General features: G+C 35.0%; 1 protein-coding gene across 1 annotated transcript; it reads right to left on the minus strand.

Moving 5' to 3' along the window:
• Positions 1-139: 139 nt before the first annotated feature.
• On the minus strand, positions 140-12158 carry LOC107873402 (calcium-dependent protein kinase 13). Its single transcript, XM_016720249.2, has 7 exons — positions 11100-12158; positions 4147-4290; positions 3908-4060; positions 2297-2412; positions 2048-2215; positions 781-1011; positions 140-695 (listed from the first exon to the last, which is right to left on the minus strand). The coding sequence occupies exons 1-7, from the start codon at positions 11725-11727 to the stop codon at positions 546-548; spliced, it is 1590 nt and encodes a 529-aa protein (XP_016575735.1). The 5' UTR covers positions 11728-12158; the 3' UTR covers positions 140-545.
• Between the last annotated feature and the right edge of the window lie 1494 nt (positions 12159-13652).

A 13652-nucleotide genomic window follows, 5' to 3' on the forward strand; every position in this document is an offset into this window, starting at 1 on the left:
AAAGATAGTTGTTAGCCTAACATGATTGAGATGTTTTTAAAATTTAAAGTTATAGTTTTTTTAGATGAATATATGTAATTTTAGAAATCAAATAAAGTATGATTACCGAATTACCATACCGTAAAATACCGAAACCGAATTTAAAAATACCGAACCATGCCGAACTAATTTGGTATGGTAATGGTATTATTCTTTTATATACCGAAAATCAAAGTTACCGTACCGAAGTTTAAAATACCGTACCGTACCGTACCATGCCCACCCCTACTTCTTTCACAAAGACTATGCTCTACTACGTAGTTTTTGAGTTTTCTGAACAAGAACAATTGTTCAGAGAAGAGGAAAGAATCATACATTGTGCGTTACCATCACCGATAAACTAATTGGTTTACTCAAACTAACAATTTGAAGAGGTTAACCAGATGAAAGTCACCTCTTCTTGATCCTGGAACGCCAACAATCTAAGCCGAACACCGTAACAATATCAAAGTATGATATAATGCACGTTGGATACAGTACTTACTACTTCTGCCTCTCTGAACTTCTCACTCGTTCCCCAAGTTAAGTGACCCGTCCTTCATTAGCTTCACACTCAGACTATTAAATCTCCCTCTTGAGTAATGTCGAGAAGCCTTTCTCCAATCTGTCCCAGTTTTCATCATGGCTGCAAATTCATCATAGCTTATGCGCCCATCCTGCAAAAAAGTGAAGATGAAAAGAAATCATCACTACTCTGTATTCATGTTTAGTCATACAGGATTTGTGTGCTGGTCTGTTTACCTTGTCTGTATCGACTTCCTGGAAAATGTCATTAGCAACATTGGTACAGTCATCTGAGCCATCCTCCATCAGTGCATCCCGAAGTTCATCTGGTTCGATATAACCATTGCCATCCTTGTCGAAGAAGGAAAAAGCTCTGTGCAGATGTTCGTCATTTGACATCCTTTGAAGATGGAGTGAGATGGCAATAAATTCCCCATAGTCCAGAGTCCCTTTCCCGTTAGTGTCAATCTGTTAAAAATGGACCCAACTTATTAATATCTGTGGCATTGTCGCTTATTTTTTAAATTGTTTTTGCTGTCCGTCCTTCATTATTATTTTCACTAATTCTTATCAAGGGATAGAGGATAAAGTTTTTACGTGTTTTATATGAAGTATTTCAACCATTAACTGCATTTCAAGGATAATGCTAGCAATGAACTATAAGAGGAAAGCATAATTATCTGCACCAGTTTCTAAGTATTAAGACCTCAGCACAGAAGAGTAACATTAAAATCACTGAGGCTGCGAAGCATACATCAAAAGTAGAATCTATTTGTCGATCTCTAAATAGAAACAAGGTCAATTTAGGAAATCATGAGGGGAAATCAACTAACCCATAAAGAACAGAGATAGTCATCCATTACCCTGGTGATATAAGTCAACTTTTATTCGTTTAAGAGATAAACTCGCAAACTATAGATAAGACGACAACTACAACTTTCCCCAAAAATCCGAAATCAAAAAGGAAGATTGAATAGTTCTTTTCTGCCTTTTCTCTTTCCTCGTCCGTCCTTTCCTAGTAGTTTCTTTCCCCCTCTTTTAACTGATAAAATGAACTCTCCATGCTTCCGTGGTTTTAAACTGTTCATCTTTTTCTCTGCTGATTCTCTATGAGAGGAAACATATAATAAATATTTCAGCAGGGTCAATATCTTTTTCTTTAATAATCATGGTGTCTGGGCCAGCTTGCATGCACCTATACTAATTCCACAGGGTGCCTGCTATCTCCCACCAGCATAGGTCCCAGCAAGATCAATTTATCCTAGAGCAACAAGGTTGGGCCACACAAATTTAAGTCTAAAACAACTATTCTAGTCCAAGAGGCAACATACATACGTTATGGACAAAGTTCATAACATTAACATGTGAGATGATAAGGATTGCAGATATTATCAGCCTTTAAATACCACAAGCAAGCTTATGTATTACTCCTAGTTAACCCAGGGAAAAACTGAGACATCAAAGCTAAAAAGTTTTTTATCAAAGAACAGGCAGGTGTACTCACAGCTTCAATAAGCATCTTGATTTCAGAATCAGCCAGCTGTGAATTGACTTTTTGAAGTCCAGCTTTTAGTTCTTCTACAGAAACAATACCATCGTTATCGGTATCTATCTTGCTAAACATTTCTTTGAGGTCTTCAACTTCTTCATTTGACAAGAAATCAGCAATTACCTGCATTTGATAGAGCACCTTTTAGTGTTCCTAAGAGCAAGGGTGTTTAGTACAAAAATATTGTACGAATATTAAACTAACCCTCAGAGCTTTCCTCTTAAACCTATTCATCATTGCGAACTGCTTAAGTCTTGACTTGACCATATCTCCAAGAGGAACATTTGGAGCCTTCTTAGCATTTTGAAGCCAAGGATGTTCTACAAGACAGAATACATATTACAGAAAATACAAGAAAACCACCTTCAAGCTTCAAAATGGAGATTATCTGCCAATTTTCCAAATCTTATTTCAATTCATCAAATTCAGCAGTGTCCATTTTTTGTAAACTTCAGCTGTCATAAAACTGAAAAAGGTTTTCTTTCTTTCTTGATAGGCAGAATACCGAAACAGACACATGTACTTGATTTTAAAGCCCCTAGTCTCGGTTTTCCTATTTTAATACTTCTATTAAACAGAATAAGCATTAATAAACGCCTTAGACAGTTGACCTTCTTGCCTATATGGAGGCAGTGCAGTTGATGTGGCTGAATTGCACGCTGAATTCAGCCACATCAGCTACACCACCTCCATAAAGGCATGATCACTGTTCAAAGACGCATTTATTAATACTTACTCCGATAAGTAGAGGTGATGCCGACTTTAAAATCCGGTGCAAGTACAAATGCCAATTTAGATATTCAATCTTTTTATAAGAAAATTTATAGAAGTCAAAAGTTCCATCACACTAAACAACTCAGGAATCCCCAACTAAAGTAGTTTACAAGACATATATGACATGCTATTTATTTCTTTGCATTTGCATTTCTCCATTAATTATCTTATTCAATCTTAGCTTGTCCCAAATTAAAAATTCCCTAAATGTTCATTAGTCCCCCCCCCCCCCCCCCCTTTCCTTCCTCATCCCTCTTCGTCCCAAGTTGCTTGAGGTTGCACACATAACTTAAGTTTCTTCAACATTACGCATTAAGCTTCAGAAAGGCTAACATAATGATGTACAAGAATAAGCAAGCAAACAAGGTAACAACAGCATCTCTCAAGCATCTGAGTGAACCACATACTAGTTTAGATATTAACTTTAGATTGTCAGAAAAATGTAAGAAAGGTATAGGACAATCATCACATGGTAATTTGCCCGTTTCTGCCATTGTTTGATTTCAACGTTTGCTGAGATCTCATACCGCACTTACTGAACCCTCCAGCTGGCTTAGTAGATGGTCAAAATGTGATATTTTGGAAAGTACCCAGGTAATATTTTGGCATAATACATAAACCTGTCCTTTAACTTGACCTCCAATCACATCTATGACCTCCAACTTTGGGTGTGCACAGGCACTTAAACTTGTATAAAGTTGAACAAGTAGACACACATCCTATGTGGCATAATACACGTAGTACGCCATGTAGGACATGAAGTGGACATGTAGAACGCCACATAGGACATATGTGTCTACTTGTTCAACTTTATACAAGTTTAAGTGCCTACATGTCCACACCCAAAGTTAAAGGTCATAGATGAGGCCAAGTTAAAGGGCATCTTTATGTATTGTGCCTAGTATTTTAAGTGCATGCATGTTTACCTGACTGATTCAAAAAAGATGAAGAGAAAGCAGTGTACTGTATTGAGGCAAGGGTATGCTAAAAGATCATAACAAGCACTTTGAGCTTAAACAGAAAGTGTAAAACCCAACGTACCAAGTACTTGTTTTGCAGTTAGTCGTAGCTTTGGATCTGGCTCCAACATTTGACGTACAAGATTCTTAGCACTGTCTGAAATACTTGGCCAGGGCTCACGCTTGAAATCTATTGCCCCTCGTAAGATGGCCTGTGCAACTCCTTGTTCAGATTCTGCAACAAAGGAGTGCCTCAAATTAAATGAGAGAGATGGTATGTAAGAGTGAGTAGATGAGACGGATTATAGAAAGCGAAGTTACCGGCCCAAAATGGAGGAACCCCACATAACAAAATATATAAAATGACTCCTGCACTCCATATATCTATTTCTGGTCCATAGTTCCGCTTGAGCACCTCTGGAGCCATATAATAAGGGCTTCCAACTATTTCAGAAAACTTCTCACCTGAAAACCACAGCTTTTTTTAAACACAATTAACATGTTACAGAAATAACTCAACCAAAATGTTTGATGAAAAAAGCTTACAATAGCCATAGTTTGATGAAAAAAGCTTACAATAGCCATAGTTTTGGTAGAAAAAACAACTTGAATATTAAGACCAAACAATGGGTGCAACCACAACAGTCACTTTGATAAACTGAGGAAGAGAATCAACTCAAATATCTACCTCATCAAAGATAGTTTTGCTACAGGAGGAAACTAAGTAGGCGTTTGGACATGAATTGAACAATATTTGAAGTTCAAGTTCAAAGATGATATTTGAAAGTTCAGTTTTTATGTTTAGACATGTATTTCACTTGAGAAAAGATTGGAGTTCTGTAAATGGAAAAAAAAAATCAATTGAAAAAATGGTAAAAACAACCAAAAAATCATTGTAACGTGTACCCAAATCTTGTTTTGAAAACAAAGAAAAATTCATGCCCAAACGGGCCATAAAAGACTATGTCAAAGGATGTTTTACACAGAGAGACAGAAATCCGGCAAGAAATCTGAAAGGCCTAAACCATGCTTCAGAAGTAATAAGAAAGATGTCCATTACAAAGTTACATCTTCTGTATTTGAGGGAGAAAAAAAAAAGTTGAATCCTAAAATTTAGCTAGAAATCTAGACCCTTCCCACCCAAATATAAAGCAAAAATAGGAATACCAAAGAGAATGTTAAAAAGATAAACAAAGAAAAGGAAAAAAGAAACTGGAATCTTTTAGAAAACTCCTTAAGAGACGAGACAAATTACTATCTTCCAAAAGGATTGTGCTACTCTTTGCAAGCTAAAGTCATGCCTGCAATGACCAAGTATCTGTTTAGTAACTCTTTGCAATGGTTTGTGCTGTTGGAAACAATATCTGTCACATATATCAACAACAACAGCCCCATTTCCCACCCACCCCAAAAAAAGTAAATTTCTTCATCAATACTTGCATGTATCACATGCATATGTGTCTATGATGCATAGGGCACACAATATGGCAATTCATGTCATCACCAATTGTGCAAGCATAGGACTCATTATATGGCAAATCATGTCATTGCCAATTGCTCCATGATATCCCATAGGTCATTTATTCATAGTAGTTCATCCATAATCAGAGAAAAAAACTAGACTACGGATAAAGAACAATGACGTCTTTCCTTTCATAATCTTTGCAAATGTTTGTGTAGCGACCCTGAAAATTTGCTTAGATTCTAAGACTTCAAAGCGAGGTAACGAATATCTAAAATATTGTGTTGCGTGCCAAATGAAGTTATAGACTAAGTACAATACTACTTGGACATGATAATAAGTTTACAAAGTATATTGCAAGTGATTTAGGTTCTAAGGAGAGCCGTAGGGCCAAGCCAAGTTGGAAACCACACAATGCACTAAACTGACAAGGTCTACCCTCAAACAATTGCTCCTCTCAATATATAACGAGATAGGCTCTAGATAATATGTCAACATAAAGCTCTTTGAGTCGAGTTTCCAACACTGCAAACAATTTGTCATTTGGACAATCCTTTACTGGAATTTATCAGTTAAGGTATAAATTGAACAATGTGAGGTACAACTCATGCGAGCAATTGGGCCTATATAATAGCAGCTTCGGACAACATCATTTTTGTAGAAATTGAGTTGGGTTTGGAGCTAAAGGTGGAGATTGAGCTTGGATGTTGTCTACTAATCAAGGTGAGCTTTTGTGGATGCTTTGAGTTAATTACATCCTTCTTCTTCTTTTTTTTTTTTTTTGGCGTCCGGGCCAGCTTGCACGCATCTCGGCTAATTCCACGAGATACCTGCCACCTCCCACCAAGTAACTATGTCCACTAAGATTAGAACAAATAGGAAGAAATCACCTAGTGTTTGTCTCCGTTGGGAATTGAACCTGAGACCTCATGCTGCTCAACCCAATTTCATTGTAGGCTACACCCTTGGGTGCTTGAGTTAACTGCATCCTATAAACGCTATTAACATCAATCAATCTTTGAAATTCCTAAAAATCTTTCAATTTGTTCAAAACACCAAAAATCCCAAACTTTGAATAGTTAAGAAAAAAAGCATCAAGAAGGTAAGTCCAACAACTCAAGCTCATTTATTATGAGTAGTTTAAAGTATTATAGCATTTACTTTGAACTGTAATGGTTGGAAGGTTGATTTCATGAACCCAAGTTTATGACATAGGATCATGAAGATTGTCAAAATTGAGAATAAATGTAAAACACATATTTCAATTAATTTGTATTATTATCAGTTATTATTGATGATCATGAGTTTACTATGCCGTTTTATTGTGTTTAGGCGTTATTATGAGAAGTTAAAAGTATTATAGCATTTACTTTGAACTCTAATGGTTGGAAGGTTGATTTCATGAACCCTAGTTTATGACATGGGATCATGAAGATTGTCAAAATTGAGAATAAATGTAACACACTTATTTCAATTAATTTAGATTATTATGAGTTATTATTGATGATCATGAGTTTACTATGCCGTATTATTGTGTTTAGGCGTTTGGTCGCCAAGTGAACACTTGGAGCTAAGGTTAGTTGTTTAAAGGGCTGCATGTAGTCTTTACTTTTGTTATGAGCTTTGAGCTATCTTAAGAGGTTTTATAACCAACCTGATGAGTCCTGAATGCTGCAACGTTCATCCTCAGCCACAATCGAACTTAAATGTTTTGACTGAGATTATATGCGCATGTGGGACAAGACAAGTTCACATAGTTTGCTCCATTTCTTGAAATACATGTTGAATTGCATAAATTGCTAAAATATTTCCATAGTAAAATTTCTTATGTTCTTAAAAGGATCAAACAAGGTTTGTGGGACGCACTAACATTTTTAAATCATTCATATAATATATTTGATCATGAAAATGACATGCCATCATTGAAACAATTTTTATGAAAATAATTCATGTTGAAAGTATAATGTAAGTCGCCACATGCAATTTTGAAATATTGAATAATTTCATCTAAAAGCCAAGAACTTATGAGATTGAAACTGAGTTTAAAGCAGTGGTTGGCCTAACCGGTCGAGAGGAAGGCCAGTCCCGTGAGTTCCTACTCTGGTGTATCATTGCCTAACTGGCCAGGAGGATGGCAACTCCCGTGAGTTTCTACTCCAGTGTATCATTGCCTAACTAGTTGGGAAAATGGCTAGTCTTGTAAGTTCCTACTCCAGTATATCATTTACTAGCTGATCAGTGAGGTACGGCAGTCATCTTGGATCCTTGAATATAACATTGCCTAGCTACTCCGAGGGTACGGCAACCTTCATGAACGGTATTCCGACGGATGTGGATTCACTGGCTGTGAGCTCCCGTCTGAAAATTTAGTTTGCTGTGTAGTTTCTAGCTTGGTTAGGCCTAGTGCTAAATACTCCCAATATACTTTGTACACTTGTTATCACATCCAAGTAGCATTGTAATACTCTGTAGTCACCTTTGGCATGCAACCCGATATTTTTAAATATCCATTAGTACATTGTAAAAGCTTAGATCTAACAGGATTTCAGGGTCACTATAGTTTATCCCAGTGTTGTGAAAAGCGCTGAAGCGCTCGCTTTAAGCGTGAAGCGAAGCGAAGCGACAGTGGGTCACTTTTTACACTTGAAGCGTTGAGGCGAGAAAAAAGCTCTCGCTTTAGTTCCAAAAGCGAGAAGTGCTGAAGCAAAAAAAGCGCAGAAAAGCTCGCTGAAGTGCTTATTTAATGTTTTTTTTTTAGGGTTTTATTGCTTTATTTAATTTATTTTAGTTAAAACCCTTAAGTGACTATACGACTGCATTGCTGCTGCTTAACTTTTTTGGAACAACTGCTGAAGGTATGCGACTTCTTCTTCTCTATTTCTCCTCTTCTTCTTCTCCTATTAGAGTTTGCTAGATTTTTTTTTCCTTCTTCTCTATTACTCTTTTTCATCTCTTTTTTTTTCTCTTCTTCTTCTCTGTTTTCCATTTCTGTTTTACTTTTTTTTTTTACTGTATGTAATCTGACTTCCAACTTTGTTTTTTTCTTTTTACTTTTTTTTTGGTTGTATGTAATCTTACTTTCAGCTTTGTTTTCTTCTTTTTACTTTTTTTTTTTGCTGTATGTAATCTGAATTCTTTTTATCAGTATATATTTTTAGAATAGAAGTTCTAAACTTTTTGAGAATAGAAGTTCTAAACTTTTTGCTGAATGTAATCTGAATTTTGTTTATCAGTATATCCTTGTTGAGGAATAGGATGTAGAATAAAAGTTCTAAACTTTTCTCTGATTGTTGGTTTCTCTATTTGTGTTGGTTGATTAAGACGCAAGACTGATTTTTAGTATTTTAGTAGTTTGCTTTGAATACTTGTTATGACTATCTATTCTCTTTTTAATTTGAGTATTGAAAGATTATGTTATTTATTGAGCTCTTGATTATTTATTTATGCATGTTTAATATTTTTAAATTTTGTACTAAATAGCGCTTTAATGGAAAAAAGCATGCACTTCGCTTCACGCTTCTCGCTTCTGTGAAGCGAGCCCTTGTCCCTTTTTTTCGCCTCTCGCTTTTCAAAACACTGGTTTATCCCATCTGAAAAAAATGTCACTAAATGCATTAGACAAGTATTGTTCACAATAACCCAAGCATCAGAGGCGTCAAATTCAAGTGATGCAACCATACAATAAAGTTAGTCATACACATCAATAACTTCTTTGCATTATTCAAAGCTTTGAGTGGTAAAACTGAAGCAAACAATAGTTTTCCAATACTGCTCTTAGACAATAGTACCTTTATAGTAATTTGGTTAAAGATACAATGCTTAGGCTTTTATAATGACTTTGGCAGCACTAGGAAGAATAAGCCTCACGCATCACCATATATGATGGTATAAAAAATAAATAGTGAAAGTTAATGATGCTTCCCCCTTTAAGATTTTGTTAGCTCCTTCTCAATGGCTTAGTAGTCTTGAGTTTTTGCTCATGGTTTTAAACTCCCATCTTCTATTAGTTTCTTTTGCAGTGTAAGGAGTTTTAACCTTTCTTTGTAAAGCTTTATGCATCTTCTTGATGCTTTTCAATACAACAACTTACTTCATCAAAAAAAAAAAAAAAACCTTTGGGATTGAGTTACGCCCAAGGTCCATCGCTTATCATGGTATCAGAGCTAGACCTGTTCCTATTCTTGGTGGACACCAATTGTTGTGCTTCGTGTTATGTTTTCCACGCTCTAGATTTACAAACGTTTAGATTTACAATCTTGGGCGTGCAAGGGAGCGTTAAGTCGTTCCACATTGGTCAAGGAAATAGGTCGTTGTCTCCTCATATGGTCTTGCGTGATTTTCAACTATTGAGTTAGCATTTGAAGTTGACTTACGCCTAAGGCTCGCTATCAGAAAAGAATTAATAGGTGCAAGTTGGCAAGATTTTGATTCTTCTGTATGGCCCTTGCATCAAGCAGCCAATCAATTAAGCAGCAAAGAATATTGAAAAACAATTTGTATGCAACTTTTCGATATAGCTTAATTCAAGCACTTCTCACAAGTTGGAAGTTAATAAGCTTTCTAAGAAAGGATTTTCTAAGCTTTTTTGCAACTAACACAATTCAATCAACAAAAATAGAACAGGAGAAATCACAGAGAACTCCAATTTCTAATGCACAAATATGAATTATCCCTGCAAGCCTTATGTTTCATCCCACTGCACGCCCAAATCTTGTGATGTGATACAATTAATCTTAAGCGTTACAAGGACCTCATAACAATTGAAGAAGAACAACCCTCTATCTTTGTGATAACCAATTCCGGCCAACAATTAGTCCTTCATTTGATTACTAGGAATATCCCCTTTATTGGGCACAAAGTTTAAGAAACTAAGACTTAACCGAATATATGAAAAGTAACAAACGTATCCTTTTAAATTATTGACCGCGACAGTTGCACATGTCTTTTCTTTTTAAATGAGTGGTGGTGACAGTCTCAACAAGTCAAGTCTATAAGGGTAAAATGGGTTTTCTAAGATTAAGTAGTTTATGGAAAGAGAAACGTATCATTTTTTTTTTTTGCACCGACTAAAAAGGGAAGTGTGTGATGTAAAATAGGACAGAGGCCCTATCGAAAATAAAATAAACAAATAATACAGAACAAGGTAATACAAGTTTATCATAGAGTTTTGCTTTTTACAAGTATGTCATGGATTGTTAAACTAGGTCCCATAGAGTGAACCTTCATGGTAATGTCAATACATTAACAAGAACCAAAGTCATATAGAACCATCTATGCTTATGGAAAATACACACCTTTCCCCAGCACAAATATCTGAACTCATCTGCACTTTGGCACATAGCATCAATGCTCAATAGATAACCTTATTATCATTCCCAAGCAAAATTGTACAAATTCTCTGCTATGGTTTTAGTCTTAACCTATTCAACTAACCATGAGTCTCTTAGTTAGTACAACATTCATCATAGACTTAGAAGACACCAAGTATGACCATCATACAAACAGAGCTCCCGACTATGCAGCCAAAAGTGTTAGTTGCAATTTGGTCAAGTTAACCAACATCCTTTGTTCATTTTCAAAATAATGGATTCTATCTTCTATCCTCACTTCGAAAAAGCAACTTCCCCGAGAAATTATCAACAAGAAATTGAATCCCGGGAGTTCTTCTTCGCACCACAGATCATATTAATAACACTTTCTAGGCCATATTTATTAACATTACATCAGAAAATAAAATCTAGAACAAAAGGTATGACAATTCAAACAACAAAATTTCGCAATTTCACACTAATGAAGTACACATCCTACTAACCTGGCTTGAAGAAAATTGATAAACCGAAATCAATAGCTTTCAAAGGCGAATTCTCCTTCTTATTCGCATACAAAAAGTTCTCGGGCTTTAAATCTCTATGGATCACTCCATGCTTATGACAAACTTCCACCACCTCCATAATCGTCCGCGTAACAGCAACAGCAGCTCTCTCAGTATAATGGCCCCGCGCCACGATCCTATCAAACAACTCACCACCCTCACACAACTCCATAACCAAATGCACAGCATTATCATCCTCACACGCCTCCTTCAAACTCACAATACTCGAATCCATAGGCAAATGCTTCATTATCGCTACTTCTCTTCGTACATCCTCTACATCAACCGCTGTCCTCAACTTCCGCTTTGAAATCGACTTGCAAGCTAATAAATCTCTATTTTTTCGATCGATGCAAAGATAAGTCACGCCAAATTCGCCTCTTCCTAATTCTCTATCAATTATATATTTCTCTTCAACATTCTCATTTTTCTTGTCAGTTAACACATTGATCTGCTGCTTTTGCTTGTTTATGGACTTCTCTTTACGCAAGTGATCGTGGCCGGAATAGTTTGATGACTTCACATCTTCTCTTGCTACAGCTGCCGGAGATCTACAACAGTTCCCCATTTACACTGTACATAAATATATAATAGATATATATGTACAGTTTGAGTTGAAGCTATAAATTTAGCAAAATGAAACACAAATCCCTCAAATGTGAATGTTTGAGTGATATTTGGGGATGGGAAACTATGGTGGGGAAGATATAAGGGTACTTTGCGGGGGGGGGGGGGGGGGGGGCAGTGTACGGTAACGGCTCGGAAGCTTTTTGTATTTTTTTTGAATTTTCTAATTGGTGGAGCAATTTTTATGGGAAAGCATAAAGTGCAGCAACCTTGGTGTGCATTAAAACTTTTGCTAGAAGTATGGTAGATTTGAAAAATAATTGGACTACAAGGAGTACTTGACACATATTATATACTCTCCGTTCGAATTTCCTTGTAACATTTGACCTATAAAAAAATATTAATATAGTGACTTTATTATATTACTTTCGTTAATTGATGTTTAATAAAGAGTATTGAATAATAAATAAATCATCTTAAGTGTAATTTATATGAAAAAAAAATTTAGCACAAGTAAATCTGCACGGAGGAGTATATAAATACTCTTTTCAATTTTATTTCACTTGGCCATGTTAGACATAATAATTAGTATGAATGCTCCTGAAGAAATTAAATTAATGGAGAAAATGAGGTGTATGATGTATATATTGTTAGGCGTGAAACTTGTCGGCTAACTGTGAAAGATCGGAACGGGACGGAGAGGAAGCAGAAGAAGGAGGAGAGGAGGAGAGGGGTTTGGGTTTTTGTGCTGTTTGTATATTTTTCTCTTCCTTTTTTATGTGATTATTGGATTCTGGAATTGCATTTTGGTTTCTGTGATATGATTACATGAATATCTTTCATGAAAAATATCCAACTCTTTTCTTTTGCAGGCCGGAGATTTTTGACATCCCACCAGAAAGAAATTGATTTTTGTTTTTCATTTTTGGATTTTTGTAGCTACATTCTTCCCAATTGAAATCATTTCACTTGTTGGCCTTTTCAGAAAAATACTAGAGAAAAAAGCATAAAAATATTATTATAGTTATTTCAAATTTTTAAAAAGACATTTAAAATTTACGATTTTAATATTTCCTTAAATAATTTTAAAATGATATAAATATCTCATTTTTTAGACAATCTCAATAATAAAAAAGAAAGCGCAAACACACACCAATTATTAATAAACACGTGTAAAATTTATTTAATTTTTAATTTTTATTTTCATTTATGATTTTCTTATTTTATTAACTTTAGTTTTTCTCCTTTTCTTTTTTCTCTTTCCTTGTTCAATATTCATAGCATGTTTGGGATTATTTATTCCCAAAATAAGTACTTATTTTAAAGTAAAAATACTTTTTTTAAAAGAAGAGTATTTGGTAAACTTTCAAAAGTGCTTTTAAAAATAAGCAGAAGCAGTTTTTCTGCTTCTGGGAAGAAGCAGAAAATTTTTGCTTCTCAAAAAAGGCAGAAGCAGAAAATTAGTTTTTTATAACAGAATTATCCCTATCACACACACACACATAGAGAGAGAGAGAGAGATAAACATATCTTACAAGTTTGATTAACGTTTGATTTTTAAAATTTTACATTTCATATTTAAATCATAATTCTTTATGATTTATATATTTTTATTTTATTTTCACTCATTTTCTTTAAATAAATTTGAAAATATCATTGATGATGATGACTAAAGAATATATAAGTTATTTTACTATTATTAATGATAACAATTGTCTCAAAAAAAGTACTTCTTAAAAAAGATTATCGAAACATAATTTGATTATCAAAAGCACTTTTCGAATGAATTTACCAAACACAAACTGTTTTTTTTAAAAGCACTTTTTTGAAAAACCATTTTATAAAAGTGCTTCTCAAATAAGCAGTTTTACAACAGCAATCCCAAACGGGCCCTCAGTATGTTGATTCATGGTATTACCAAATCAA

This window comes from Capsicum annuum, chromosome 10 (assembly GCF_002878395.1).
Source record: "Capsicum annuum cultivar UCD-10X-F1 chromosome 10, UCD10Xv1.1, whole genome shotgun sequence".
NCBI lineage: Eukaryota > Viridiplantae > Streptophyta > Magnoliopsida > Solanales > Solanaceae > Capsicum > Capsicum annuum.